This window comes from Phaethon aethereus, assembly GCF_964289735.1.
Source record: "Phaethon aethereus genome assembly, chromosome: 5".
In the NCBI taxonomy this organism is placed as follows: domain Eukaryota; kingdom Metazoa; phylum Chordata; class Aves; order Phaethontiformes; family Phaethontidae; genus Phaethon; species Phaethon aethereus.
In genome coordinates this window covers 16,891,137-16,903,437 of record NC_138579.1, presented here as the reverse complement: position 1 = coordinate 16,903,437, position 12,301 = coordinate 16,891,137, and the positions used below count along the sequence as shown (strand labels likewise).

At 38.6% G+C, this 12,301-nt stretch overlaps 2 protein-coding genes across 2 annotated transcripts in view; one reads left to right on the top strand and one right to left on the bottom strand.

Moving 5' to 3' along the window:
• ATG2B (autophagy related 2B) overlaps window positions 1–7,420 on the bottom strand; it is a gene marked incomplete at both ends in the record, with an annotated part of 46,504 nt that extends 39,084 nt beyond the window's left edge. The window contains 4 exons of the mRNA XM_082000806.1: window positions 774–876; window positions 1,393–1,545; window positions 3,421–3,583; window positions 7,259–7,420. Coding sequence (XP_081856932.1) covers window positions 774–876; window positions 1,393–1,545; window positions 3,421–3,583; window positions 7,259–7,420 — 581 coding nt within the window. The remainder of the gene's footprint in view (window positions 1–773; window positions 877–1,392; window positions 1,546–3,420; window positions 3,584–7,258) is intronic.
• Window positions 7,421–9,001: 1,581 nt separating this feature from the next.
• On the top strand, window positions 9,002–10,045 carry GSKIP (GSK3B interacting protein; the record flags this gene model as incomplete). Its single annotated transcript, XM_082000269.1, has 2 exons — window positions 9,002–9,259; window positions 9,884–10,045. The coding sequence occupies 2 exons, from the start codon at window positions 9,002–9,004 to the stop codon at window positions 10,043–10,045; spliced, it is 420 nt and encodes a 139-aa protein (XP_081856395.1).
• Window positions 10,046–12,301: the final 2,256 nt, after the last annotated feature.

Sequence of the window (12,301 nt, the reverse complement as noted above, 5' to 3'; positions counted from 1 at the left end):
CCATAAATAAAATGTATCAAACATCAAAACAACATGCTATCTAACAGTTTGTTTCAGTATAGCTTTTAAAGTACCAAAAAGGATGTTTGTTTTGGGAATGGACTTCCCTAATAATTACAGTTTTACTGACATTTCTCCTGAACATAACCACCTGAAGTTTATAAATGTTTAAAACCAAATATATTTCATTAGCATTTCTCAGAAACAATCAGTTTTATTTGGCAATGATTTCAATACTTTGCAAGAAAGTATGATTACACTATCCATAGGTAAAAAAAAATATTTTAAGAACATGTACAGTATTCATGTTCGAAGTAATTACAAAATATATGTGGGCTTCCGAAAGCTTACAGAGGACCTAAAATCTTTGAGGTTTTTTTTTTTCCAGGACTGCATCCTTCTTTCTGAAAATACTTGGACTGTCTTACTCAAAAGGGTCCGTTCCTTTTGTATATTGAAGAGATGGCCTCATTTGCCAGCAATATGCATTGACTATTGAACATCTGAGAAATGCTATTCATTAATTGTGGAAGTGGTCATTAACTTGTCTTTGGAAAATCCCGAACTCTAATTTGATGGTTAGACATCTTTAGCTTAAACATGTTAAGTGGAAGTTGAATGGAGAAAATGCTTACTGACATTATAAAAGAGGGCTCAAGAGCTAGTGTCTAACTGTATACTAAGAATGTGTGTGCATGGGTAAAATATACTGTAAAGGAAATGGCAAAAAGTGCCTTAGGAAAAAAAATATAGATTTAAAAAAAAAATTTTACCTTTCGATTCTAATTTCAAGTGCAGTTCCACTTTTAGAGTTTTCCGGCACATGTTCTATTCGCAAAACAGTATCTAAAAAGGTAACTTTCACTCTTCTTAGAACTTAAATGAGAAAACAAAAAGATACCATACAAGCATTTAAGTAAAGCTACTCAACAATGACTTTTACAACCAATTTAAAATAGTCTTTCATTCTGTTTAAGTTCTCAATATTTATTTCAGTGGAAATAATCAATTGAGTTTAATAATATAACAAGACATAAAGTGACAACGTAAACCTATTAAATGTCCAATATGTACATCCATACCATGCAATGGACCTTTAATGCATGGGTATTTGAGCAAGTGACAACTCAAACCAAGTTGTTCTATGGCTCAGTGTGGATGATCCTTAAAGAAAGTACCTGCTTCATTGTGCACCATGTCTGAAGTCCTGAACATTGCTATGGCACCGTGATACTTTGGCTGAATACTTCTATACTTCAGAGAGATGGAACACCTCTCCTCTGAGAACAGGCTGAGAGAGTTGGGAGAGCTGGAGAGTTTTGTAAAACTGAGACACAACATAAACCGATTTCGTCTCAGATGTTAATTCAGATTGCAATGATTAGTTCGTACCTGTTTCAATAGTTTCTGCAAATTTCTCAAGTCCTTCAAAAGGCTGGGACCCTTCTCCTTGTTCATCTGTCAATTTTTGGCTAAGACACTCTTTTGCAAGCTGCATACTACTGGTCATAAAACTTGACCAATACATAGGCTCAGACCCAGATGCTGTGGAGTAAGAGAAGTCTTAATAAATTTGACTGAACATATTGAAACATTAATAAAACACAAAATAATACATTTGGCACATCCAGAAAAGAGTTTCAACAGCTTAGTAAGAAGTCATACTTAACAAATTTACTTACAATCTCTCTTTATACACTTTACTACTTCAAAATTACTTTAATCTATTTAGATTGCATTGGTAAGATTCTGTTATTTGAAAATTCAATATAAACAAGATGAAGCGGGGATTTAGTGTAACCAATCTTCAGCACCGGTTTAAGTGAATAATTTCTGAAATACTTTTATTATACTGGTATGATTTTGCAGGCATAATCAGCAAAATGAAGTAAAAAAACAAACCTCTTTTTTTTTTTTCATTATTTTAAGGTTTCTTATTGCATTCGAAATATATCCTAGATGGGGAAAGACTAAACAATGTTTACGATGTTATCTTAGCAGATGAGAACACGTTTTAAATGTCTAGCACAAGACCTGACATAAGTAGAACATAATAAAATCCAAGAGCACAGCACATATTAAGCTGCAATTTAGCTGCCAGATTACCTTAATTGACAGTGCATTCCTATCAGCTAATGACAAGCCCATTGTGAGCAAATACTATAAAACTAGATTGGAAAAGTTAATCAAATTTAACTGCAGCACTCAAGTATAGGCAAACAAAAGTAAAACTAGCACAAATACAAACATGTTAAACAGGCAAAACATTCCAGTTTAGCATTCAGGTCTGGAAACATGCATGTGGCTATAGAAGTGTGATAAAACCAGCATCGTGGGTTTTTTCTCTACTGTATTATAAAGCACTGTGCATCAAAGAGAACTAAATGGATGCAACTGAATAAATAAAGCTTCCTCCTAATACTACTGTTCTTTCAAAGCAATAATCTTACTTCAGAAAGTAAGCTAGCTCAAAATTCAGTTCCAGTTAAACAAGTAAGAATGAAATACAGAGTATAGATAAGCAAGTTACTTAATGTAACTTGCAAAAGATGGAAAATAGTTTAAGCCTTTTTTTCTCTTCTTCATGATGCATTTAAAGAAATATTTTCTTCCTCCTTCTCTACACTATAAAAAGGAAAACAAATTAAAATCCTTCAGACATTTAATCAAAATTTTCCACACACTAAAAATGCACTAAATGTCCCACACACGCTATAACAACCCATCTTAACAGACTTTATGGAGGTTTGATAGTTAGGGAAAATTTATCACTGGGACAGTCTAAACTAGATCAGATAGATTCATGTGGATACAGACAAGCTAGAAGAGCTCAGACAATCCTCTCAGCATTATAATCAAAGGTAGTAAGTACTTAGAGTACTTAAGTCATTATTTCAGCCTGTGACAGCAATTAAAATGTGTTAGTTATTCTCTAAATACCCAAGATATATCTTTTACCCTAAAGCTACCAAAGAAATCCAGAACCTCAGTGTAACACCCGCCCCCATAGTCTTACACTATTGTGTTATCCTACTGCCACCTAATAGTCAGCTACTAATGCTGACTAACAGCACTTGGCATACAACATCCAAAAACCCTAGCTAACAAAAACTCCTTTCCACACATAGTAAGTAAATTTAATTTCAATATGCCTGAAACAGTTTGGTAGAAGAGATACAACAGTAGGAACATTAAAAAAATTTTAAGTTATTTAACAGAACAACAACCAACTTAGAAACCCTTCACAACCAATTAATGAACACCTGATAGTTTCTTTTTTTATTACATTCTCTATCATTAGTGTACGTAAATTAAATGTCACTTTAAATAAGGTAAAGAACTGAATAAAGCAAATGTAGCCTTTTGTCTCTGAAAAACTGTAAAAAAATCTCCTTTTTGGAAAAAAAAAAAAAATCCTACCAAGCCTTGGTCTTGGCCTGAAGACCATCTCTAATCCTTTTACTTCTAATGCACAGTTATCCTGTAGCAATGACCCCCATGGAACAGATAAAGAAATGGATTGGATAAATCCGTCTGTGACTTCCAGAGGCGCATCTGCAGACTCCAGAATCTCGTTAAGACACTAGAAGAGAGTAACACAAAAACAAAAATAATAATAATTCTTTTTAAAATCACATCCATAATTTTGCATATAACAAACAAAACATATTGAGGCTAACAGAAAATGAATTATACTCAGAAAGACAATAAACTGGCCACTTTCGAGTATTTTGATTCCATCATGATTTGTTCAGCATTAATTACTTAGCTTTCAGCATAATAGATTTCTCTGTGGTAGCTGTATAACCTGCCTTTTTTGCACTATACCAAAAAAATTCTGCTATCTTACTGTTATAAATACTGCAGTACTCACACAAGTTCATCTATTCTTTCTCCAGCAATACTTCAAGAAAGCTGAAAACAGGCTGATAGTAAAAATGCAAAAAGTATCTGGTTTCTGTGGTGAGAGTATTTCACTAGCATGTAATTTCAATGTAATGTTCATTTTACATTTCTGTGTAACACTGGAACAATAGAACCAAATAATCATCTCTTGCTGTATAACATACTTGCCATTTCTAGATCATATTTTAATGTGATCAATGCTCAGCACTAATTTAAAAATCAAGGCTCAGTGGACAGACCAATACTCTATGGCTACTGTTCCGTTAATCCAATCCTTTATGTGACATTATAAACAAAACTACAACCAAGTTGCCCTCAGTATCATACAGAGTAAGTGAAACTGATGAGAAAAATAGAACACCAGCTCTGAAGAACTCACTTCGGAATTTTAAGTTTTCCACAATCTTCAGAAGAAGACTCACTTGTTGCACTATATAGCTTTCATTACATCCATAGAAAGGAAACATATTCTTCGCATTTATGTTTTAAAAAAATGTAAATCCCTGTTTGTGCCTCAATTCAAAGATTTAGTTAAAACTTAAATTACTGAACAAGAACTATCTAGGCTGCTTAAATAAAATAAAAAACAATCTAAATCACATACCGAATTCAGCGAGTGCAACTTCTAATATACACAAGACCCTACTAAAGCCTGTAGTTGTAATACTAAGAGACATATTCTTCAACTGGCAAAAAAGTGTAGTTTTGACCTTCCTATGCTGAACAGGGCCACTGACTTTACCTGACAAAATGCATAAATTCAACATAAAAAGTTTTATTAAAAATATGGGTTTAAAAGCAGATTTCCATTTTAGTTATATTTAAAATATTGTCCTAATTATATAAAATAATTTAAAAATAAAAATTAACAAAAGAAGTTTTCAGAAGATGACATTTTTCATTCTTATGTCTCCAGGTACAACCTTCCCATCATGCTAAACTGTTGCTCTGCTTATGCTCTTAATAACTTTGCTTTTACTATTTTGTTTGCTTGCATGTTCAGCTTTTCTAGTTTCTGTTCCAAAGTCCACTCAAGCAGCAGAAAAAGACAGAACCTGAAACAGTTCTATTGAGAAATTATTTAAGAATCAAATAATCAACTATGATTCAGTGATATTAAAACTTTATTTTGAACTAATTATAAGAATTATAAATGTGCTAATAGCATAAGATAAGGCAAAAATAATTATGTGGCATAAAAACTACATTTGAAAATATCACAGATTCACTTAAATTACTTAAACCTTTACAAAATCATTTGCTATAGCATGAAGTAAGCTAGTTAACATATTTTGAATGAATTTGTCTCAGATGTCTTTTTGCTACCAATGTACATGGCGATAAAAATTAATGTGCTTTAGTACATTTCTTATTATTTTGAAATAGAAGTTGACTATCTAAAAGCAAAAAAATTCAGGTATTCTTATAGCTAAATTACTTCACAAACAAGCCAGTTGTTCCTAGAAAGCAGCAATTAGAGCATTCCAAGCGAAATCTTAAAATTGAAATACAGTCTTCACATCAGGACTTGCTCCCACATTATTGACTGAAAAGCTCCATCTGGAAATCACAGTAATACTAGTAGGAAAAGTACTATTTGATGTATATTAAAATTCAACCACAAACATCATGGATTACATTTTGATTTTTCTAAACAGCCTAGGTCCCAAGAGGCAAAGGGGTTACACTAATAGCCCCAGGTATTCCTACATATCTCTATAATAACACATACAATGTTGTCTAAAATATCTACAATGTTAAAATGAACAGAAGTATCCATAAAACTGTGTAAGATAATACATAAAAATACAGTCATCCTGGTGATTCATAGAGAACAAGCTTACAATGACTAGGGGAAAAGAAAAAAAAAAAAAAAAAAAAGAGCTGTAATACTTCCGCGACATCTGCTTTTGCAATCTGTCATACATCAGAAAGTCACGTGCAGAGAACCTCAAACATGTCATTGTTTACAAGCCAAAACCAAAAATGCTGATCTACAAATGGGGGAGATAACCTAAGCATTATTGTATATACATTTAATCACTGCGTAAACAAAATTAACTGTTCATTTAGTACTGGTCCGTAACTGCTGCTGTTTCAAAGTATTTACATTTTAAATGCCACTTTGACTAGCAAAGAGTCCTGTGATACCCACTAGGGGGCATAATAATTCAATTAAAGCGAGACAGCCTTGCTGCCTGCCAGAGAAAAGCTGTAGACACAGCCAGAAAAGAAAAGAAAACAAACAAGCAAGCAACAAAAAAACCCCACACTAAAACACTGGTAATATTGAGCATTTCTGCAAAAGTCTGTCTCCTGCCACTTTCAAACATATTTTCACACAAACAACTGGAAAAGCATTATTTGAAAACTTCACATATTCACAAGTATTTTAAAATGTACCCAACATGGCCTAAAAACAGAACATAATATAGTAAAAACGTGTTTTGAAAGTACTTTGTAAAGCAATAAGCCTGTGTTACCTAGTTCATCATCTGTGCTAACCTCGAAGCCAATGACTGACGCACAGCAGTGCTTAAGGCTCCCTATGACAGTCACTTGACTAGCAGGTAGAATTCAGTAACATTGGTAATTAACCCAAGAAACTTTATAAAATATTACAAACACAAACACAGATCTTTGGATTACTGCAGCAGGCTGGAAGTATACATACATATGTGTGTGCAGACACATACATACGTCTATATATATATCTATCTCTAAAAACATACATGCCACAACTGAAAAAAAGCTTCAGTTGGTTCAAAGTGTGACAGCACACCTGTTAAGCAAACTCCAGCTTTCCATTCGTCAACAAGTACTTTCACCATTGCAAGACTATGGGACAATTTTTAGAGCTCTACATGGACTAAGCCCAGCATAACACTGTCAATAAGAACCAAGATGCCTGCAAGGTGAAGACAAAGCACAGACAGAACAGGAATTACTTCAGGTTTTTATAATCTCTCTACTAGCAGTGAGTAAACACAGTCCTCAGTAACTACAGCAGAAATTTCTAGTAGTTTGGGCTACATTAGCTCCTTCTCCCTGAAGTATCAGCACCTTTTATTTTTTGTTTCTCTTCTCATAATTAAATATAACAAAACCAAAGTGTGGCTAGAAAAACATAGCTGTAATAAATACCCAGATTTTCTTTTTTTTTTTTTTCCTTAAGTGTTAGCATAACAGAGAAGAGTTCCCTGGATGAAATGTTAATTATGGCTGTAACTTTTTACATAAAGGAGGCTGGGTACTGAAAATAAAGTGGGAGACTGCCGGAGGCAGAGAATCATCTGGTCCCTCAGCCGCAGCAGGAACTGAGGGGGTGAAGTGAAGCGCCGACATCTCTTACCCACTTATCCAGAGGGACCTGCGTCAAGGAGCCGGTGCCCTGGTAGAGATCCAGGCTGAGCTGCTCCAGGCTGAGCTTCTCCTGCAAGAAGTGGCCCAGGTACCTCTGCAGCAGGTACCTGCAGGCCCTCTTCTTGATGGACTCCGAGAAAGGCCACGGCATGACGCCTGCGCGCCGGAGGCCGCGGGGCCAGGCGGCGGGCCGGGGCCGGGCGGCGGGCCGGGGTTGGCCCCTCCGGCGGGCAGAGAGAGGGAGGTGAGCGGGAGCCGCCGGGCCCAGCCTCCCCCCTCAGCGCGGGCTACTGCTGCCAATCGGCGCCCCCGCCGCCCCTCACAGCGCCGGCGGGGCGGCACTGCCTCCCCTCAGGGCGAAGAGGCGCTGACAGGTAGCTCCATCCTCACTCGGACACCGTCGCCGCCATCTTCTCAGCGGCCCGCGAGCGCGGAGGGAGCCGCCGCAACCACACTACGCAGCAGAACGGTGCGCGGAGCGGGGGAAGAGGCCCGGCGGGCGGGCAGATTCCACCCCCCGCGTCAGCTCTCCGCCGCCGGCGAGGGCGGCCAAGCCAATCCGGGCTGTTTGTCTCCTTCCTCTCCGCCGAACGCCGTCACCGGCACCGTGACGTCCGCGCGGAAGTGGCGTCACCGAGCGCAGGAGGCGGGGGCGGAAGTGGCCGCAAGAGGCTCGTGAGGGGGCGGTGTCGCGCCGAAGGGGCCTCCGCTGCTGGGCGGCGCCGGGGCGAGGCGGTGGGTGCCGGCGGGGGCTGCCTCTCCAGTGAACGGTCCCGGGGGAGGCAGCAGGGCGGGCAGCGCTCTGCCAGCAGGGCAGGACGGAGCGACGGGCGCCGTTGTGACAGGAGCCGTTTGGGGTCGGGCGGCGGGACCTCGGCCGCCCGCCCGCCGCCGGAGCTGGTAGGTGGGCTCCGGGGCGCGGCCCTGCCGGTGGGGGTGGCGCCCTGCTCCCGCCCGCGCTACCGGGGGCGGCGGCGCCGGTGTGATTCGCGGCTGTTTTGCTGTCAGTGAGTCGGAGGGATTGGCGGCGAGGGGGAGGTTGCGCAGTTCGGTAGCCGGCTCCCCTGTTGCCTACGGCTGCTTCGGAGTTTGTGGGGTTTGTTACCAAGGGAGGGCTTTCGTGCTATGGATGTCTTGCGCGTGGCAGATGGGTTCATGCTAGCCCTCATTCCCTCCTGGCAGCAGCGCTCGGCTACCCGAGCGCTCGGGGCAGCGTCCTTGGGGGCTTTCCCTGCTGGCCTCGGGCAGGTGTCCCTCTGGGTGTGAGTTAGCTGAGGCCTCATGGCGACACTGGCACCTGAGAGGGAAATGCTGGAGCCGCTGCGGTAACTCCCGCAGAGTCTGTCCCTTTTTGGTAACAGCTGCTTACAAAGCATGACTTGTCTTCCTACTGCATTCTGGATCGGCAAAGTGCAGAATTAATTACTGCTGAATCATAACAGAGTCTTATACAACGGAATGCAAGTTAACTTGCGTAAGAAGAAGCAACTTCAGTGATACTGATACTGCTTCTATGTGCTAATATAATCTTCCTAAGCAGTTGCTCACAACATCTTGGTTTTGAGTTCTCCGGACTGTCATTTCATGAGTTACGGAAGTCACTGGGTCTCATATTTCCCTTTTTTTGGACAATGTTAAATATGATTGCTTAAGGTATATCTGTTGTTTTATAGTTAATATATATTGAGTGTAGCGGTATGGTAAAACTAAAATAAGTGTTTGTCTATGCAGAATGGAGACTGATTGCAATCCTATGGAGTTGCCCAGTAATACGGGGTTTGAGGAGGATTCAGATTATAGAGACTTCGAAGGAGCAGATGTGAAAGATATGAGGCTGGAAGCCGAAGCTGTTGTGAACGATGTTCTCTTCGCTGTCAGCAACATGTTTGTCTCAAAAACCCTTCCCTGTGCAGAGGATGTGGCATATATCAATGTGGAAACCAGGGAAAGGAACAGATACTGCCTGGAGCTCACCGAAGCAGGACTTAGGGTAAACTAATTTGTTTGTAATTTCTTATGCCTCTTTGTTTTGAACGATGATCGTGTTCAAAAGGTCCTTAGAAAAATACTTCAGTGACACAAAAACAGCATACATATTCCTCTTGTACTTTTATGAAAGCCTGTTTTACATGTTTTCTCCTAGAAAGTGGAACTTTAGTTAATGCCAACAAAGCAAGAAGGGAAGTTGATAAAAACATAGGTGTTTGAGACACAAAATTGTGAAGATTGAAGCAGCAATTTGTTACAGGCATATCAGTCTTTGGGATTCTCAGGTACCCACATAAGTCAGTAATACAGCATATACACAACTCCTTTTTGCACCATATGTATTTTTTTGTGCTAACACGTAAATGTTAAGACTTCCTTTCAAAGGTCATAATGATAGATTTTACCTTTTGTCCAAAACTCAGAATAGTAGCAATTGAAACTGTCTAAATACTGTATTACCACTAAGCCAAATAGTAGAAAGCATAGATTGTGATTTAAATCCAGTATCTTTTGTTCTCACATTATTGTACTACCCTGACTGGCAAAGTTAAACGTTGTGATACCTGTTTCCTATTGCAAGGTGTTCCCAATCACAGAAATTTAACTAGTGATTTCTTTGTTGCAGGTAGTAGCTTATGATTTTGATCAGACTGATGACAGATTGCAAACTCCATACCATGAAACTGTCTACTCCTTATTGGACTCTCTCAGCCCTGCATACCGAGAGGTGTTTGGAAATGCACTACTACAAAGACTAGAAGCATTGAAGAAAGATAGTCAGTCGTGATTTACCCAGAAGTGAGGAAGATTTAATGCTAGAAGGAATTCTTAGTATGAGGCACTGAGATCTTTCTTACGAGCATAATCACAAACATTTTAAATTTCTTTTCTTGCATTAAAATCTAATTTATGCTAGTACTACTCCGTAACATATTGCTACAGTGAATTTGTGTATATCACAATGCTTTTAAAAGCCATTTTGATAAATTCTAGAATTAATAATCTTTTTTGTTTTCTTTTTAGTTGTAGGTGAGCAAGCTTCTTACAACATCCAAAACACTTGGTCTCTTTTCAAAGTGTTACTGTCCAAAACCCTAAAAAAAATATACAGGGACTGAATGTTATATATATAAATAGTAATTTGTTTTGTGTGTGCTTACTGGTAATTTTCGTATCTGCTTTTTAAAATAGAAGATAACTACTTGTTCTACCCAATTAATGAAAAATAATTGGGAAAACTACTGTTCTGCAAAGAATAGAATTTTACCTTGATTTGCTATATATAAATCAGAAAATTCTCAGCTTTGGTAACAAGAAACATAGTTCTTGAATAGTTGAGCGTTGCTTATGTAGTGACAGTATCTGAATTAAAAGCAAGGCTCAGTATTATTCAATCTGTCCTTGTCTGTGGCAACCAGCAAACCCCAAATACTAAATGAGATGTACTGCTAATATATGAATGTATTGTCTGAATCGCAAATGAGTTAAGCACAGAATTAGGATGCAATGGGCTACATTTCCTAAAAATTATGTTATATATGCTATATATATGTATGCTATATTGTAACTGTTTGGGAGGCTTGGAAGACATTTTAGCCTGTTTACTACTCTGAATGTGTTGTTTACATGATGTACAGGATATACCCAAGAGTATTTTTGTTCCAGCCTTTACTTTCTATAATGCAGTACTTTGGTACTCCCTTTTTTCACGTTTCTCCCCGAGTTGTACAGCATCCTCTCCTAATGAATACTAAGTAAGCACTGTAATGTTAATTGCATTGTATTGGTTTGAAACCAAAGGCTGTGTGAAATTTGCTAAGACTAATACGAACTGGAAGATATAACTTGTATTTTCTACTTAGAAACTGGTACAAATATCTTTATAAAGCTATTGTTCTGCTGTAACTTTTCAAGTATGTACTGAATGGTAGACTTTTTAAAAATTATAGTTGGTTAGAAATACTAGTACTGTTGCACTAACATTCTGTGGCATTCATACTTTTTGTATTCTTGTATTGTTCAGTATTTGTGCATCTTTATTTAAAGAATCCTGCCATTATTCTGCCATGCTTTTGGATGAGTACATGCAGTAGCTTTTATGGAGCCACGCTTAAGGGATCCATCAGTTCTCATGAAGTCACAGATGTCAGTGACTTCAGTAGAGCTGTACTGACTTCTACCTGCTAAGGATTAGTCATATTAATTGGAGAAGCCTAGTAGAGCTTTTATAATAGCTTTGGGGTAGTGATGTACAACTATGACTGATAAGACAACTGTGGTTAGTGTTTCTGTTCTCCAGAGCTTCATTTTGTGTTTGTTTTATTATCTTTTTAGGTTGAAACTTCCTCTGCTCTAGGGTATGCTTCCATGCTCTAAAAATTGCTCATAGGCTCTCTTTTGCACACAGGTCTGTGGCACGTGGTTAGTCCTCTGTGAGGAGAATGTATTTTACCAAATTTGTATTTGAATATTTTCCCTTGCAACTAATTGTTCAATTTCAATGACTAAAGCATTAAATAAATGCACCAGTGTGGTGTTGTTTTCTTGCGGGGGAGAGCTAAGGGAAAGCAAGGTGTGAACAACCAACGTTGTCGTACCCATAAAAAAATCTTAAATATCAAATAGTTAGCAAGTATTTGAAAACCTTTGGGTGAAAACTTGTATCTGCTGAAACTTTGCTGTCAAAAAACAAGGTAGGTGGTTGTAAAGAGGTACTTGGAAAGGAAGTGTTCAAAATACAAGTGGGAAAATGCCAAAGTGTTACATTGCTTGGATTTTTTTCTCTTGGACATCTTTAAAATGACTTGTCATTTTGCGTCCTTATTATAAACCTAAGCTGAGATATACTTTCGAACGGGTGTTGTGTAGGTGTTACCAGAAGAAACTTTTGCTTCTGGTAACACGCTGCAGTGTTAACTCAAAGAAGGGAAAGTGTTGTCATTCCACTATGTCTGGGTTTACGGGTGTGAAGGAAATGCTCTCCAGGCCCGGGGCTTAGGTATTGCTGCCTGTATGGAGGGAGCTTCTCCGAAGCACTGGCAAG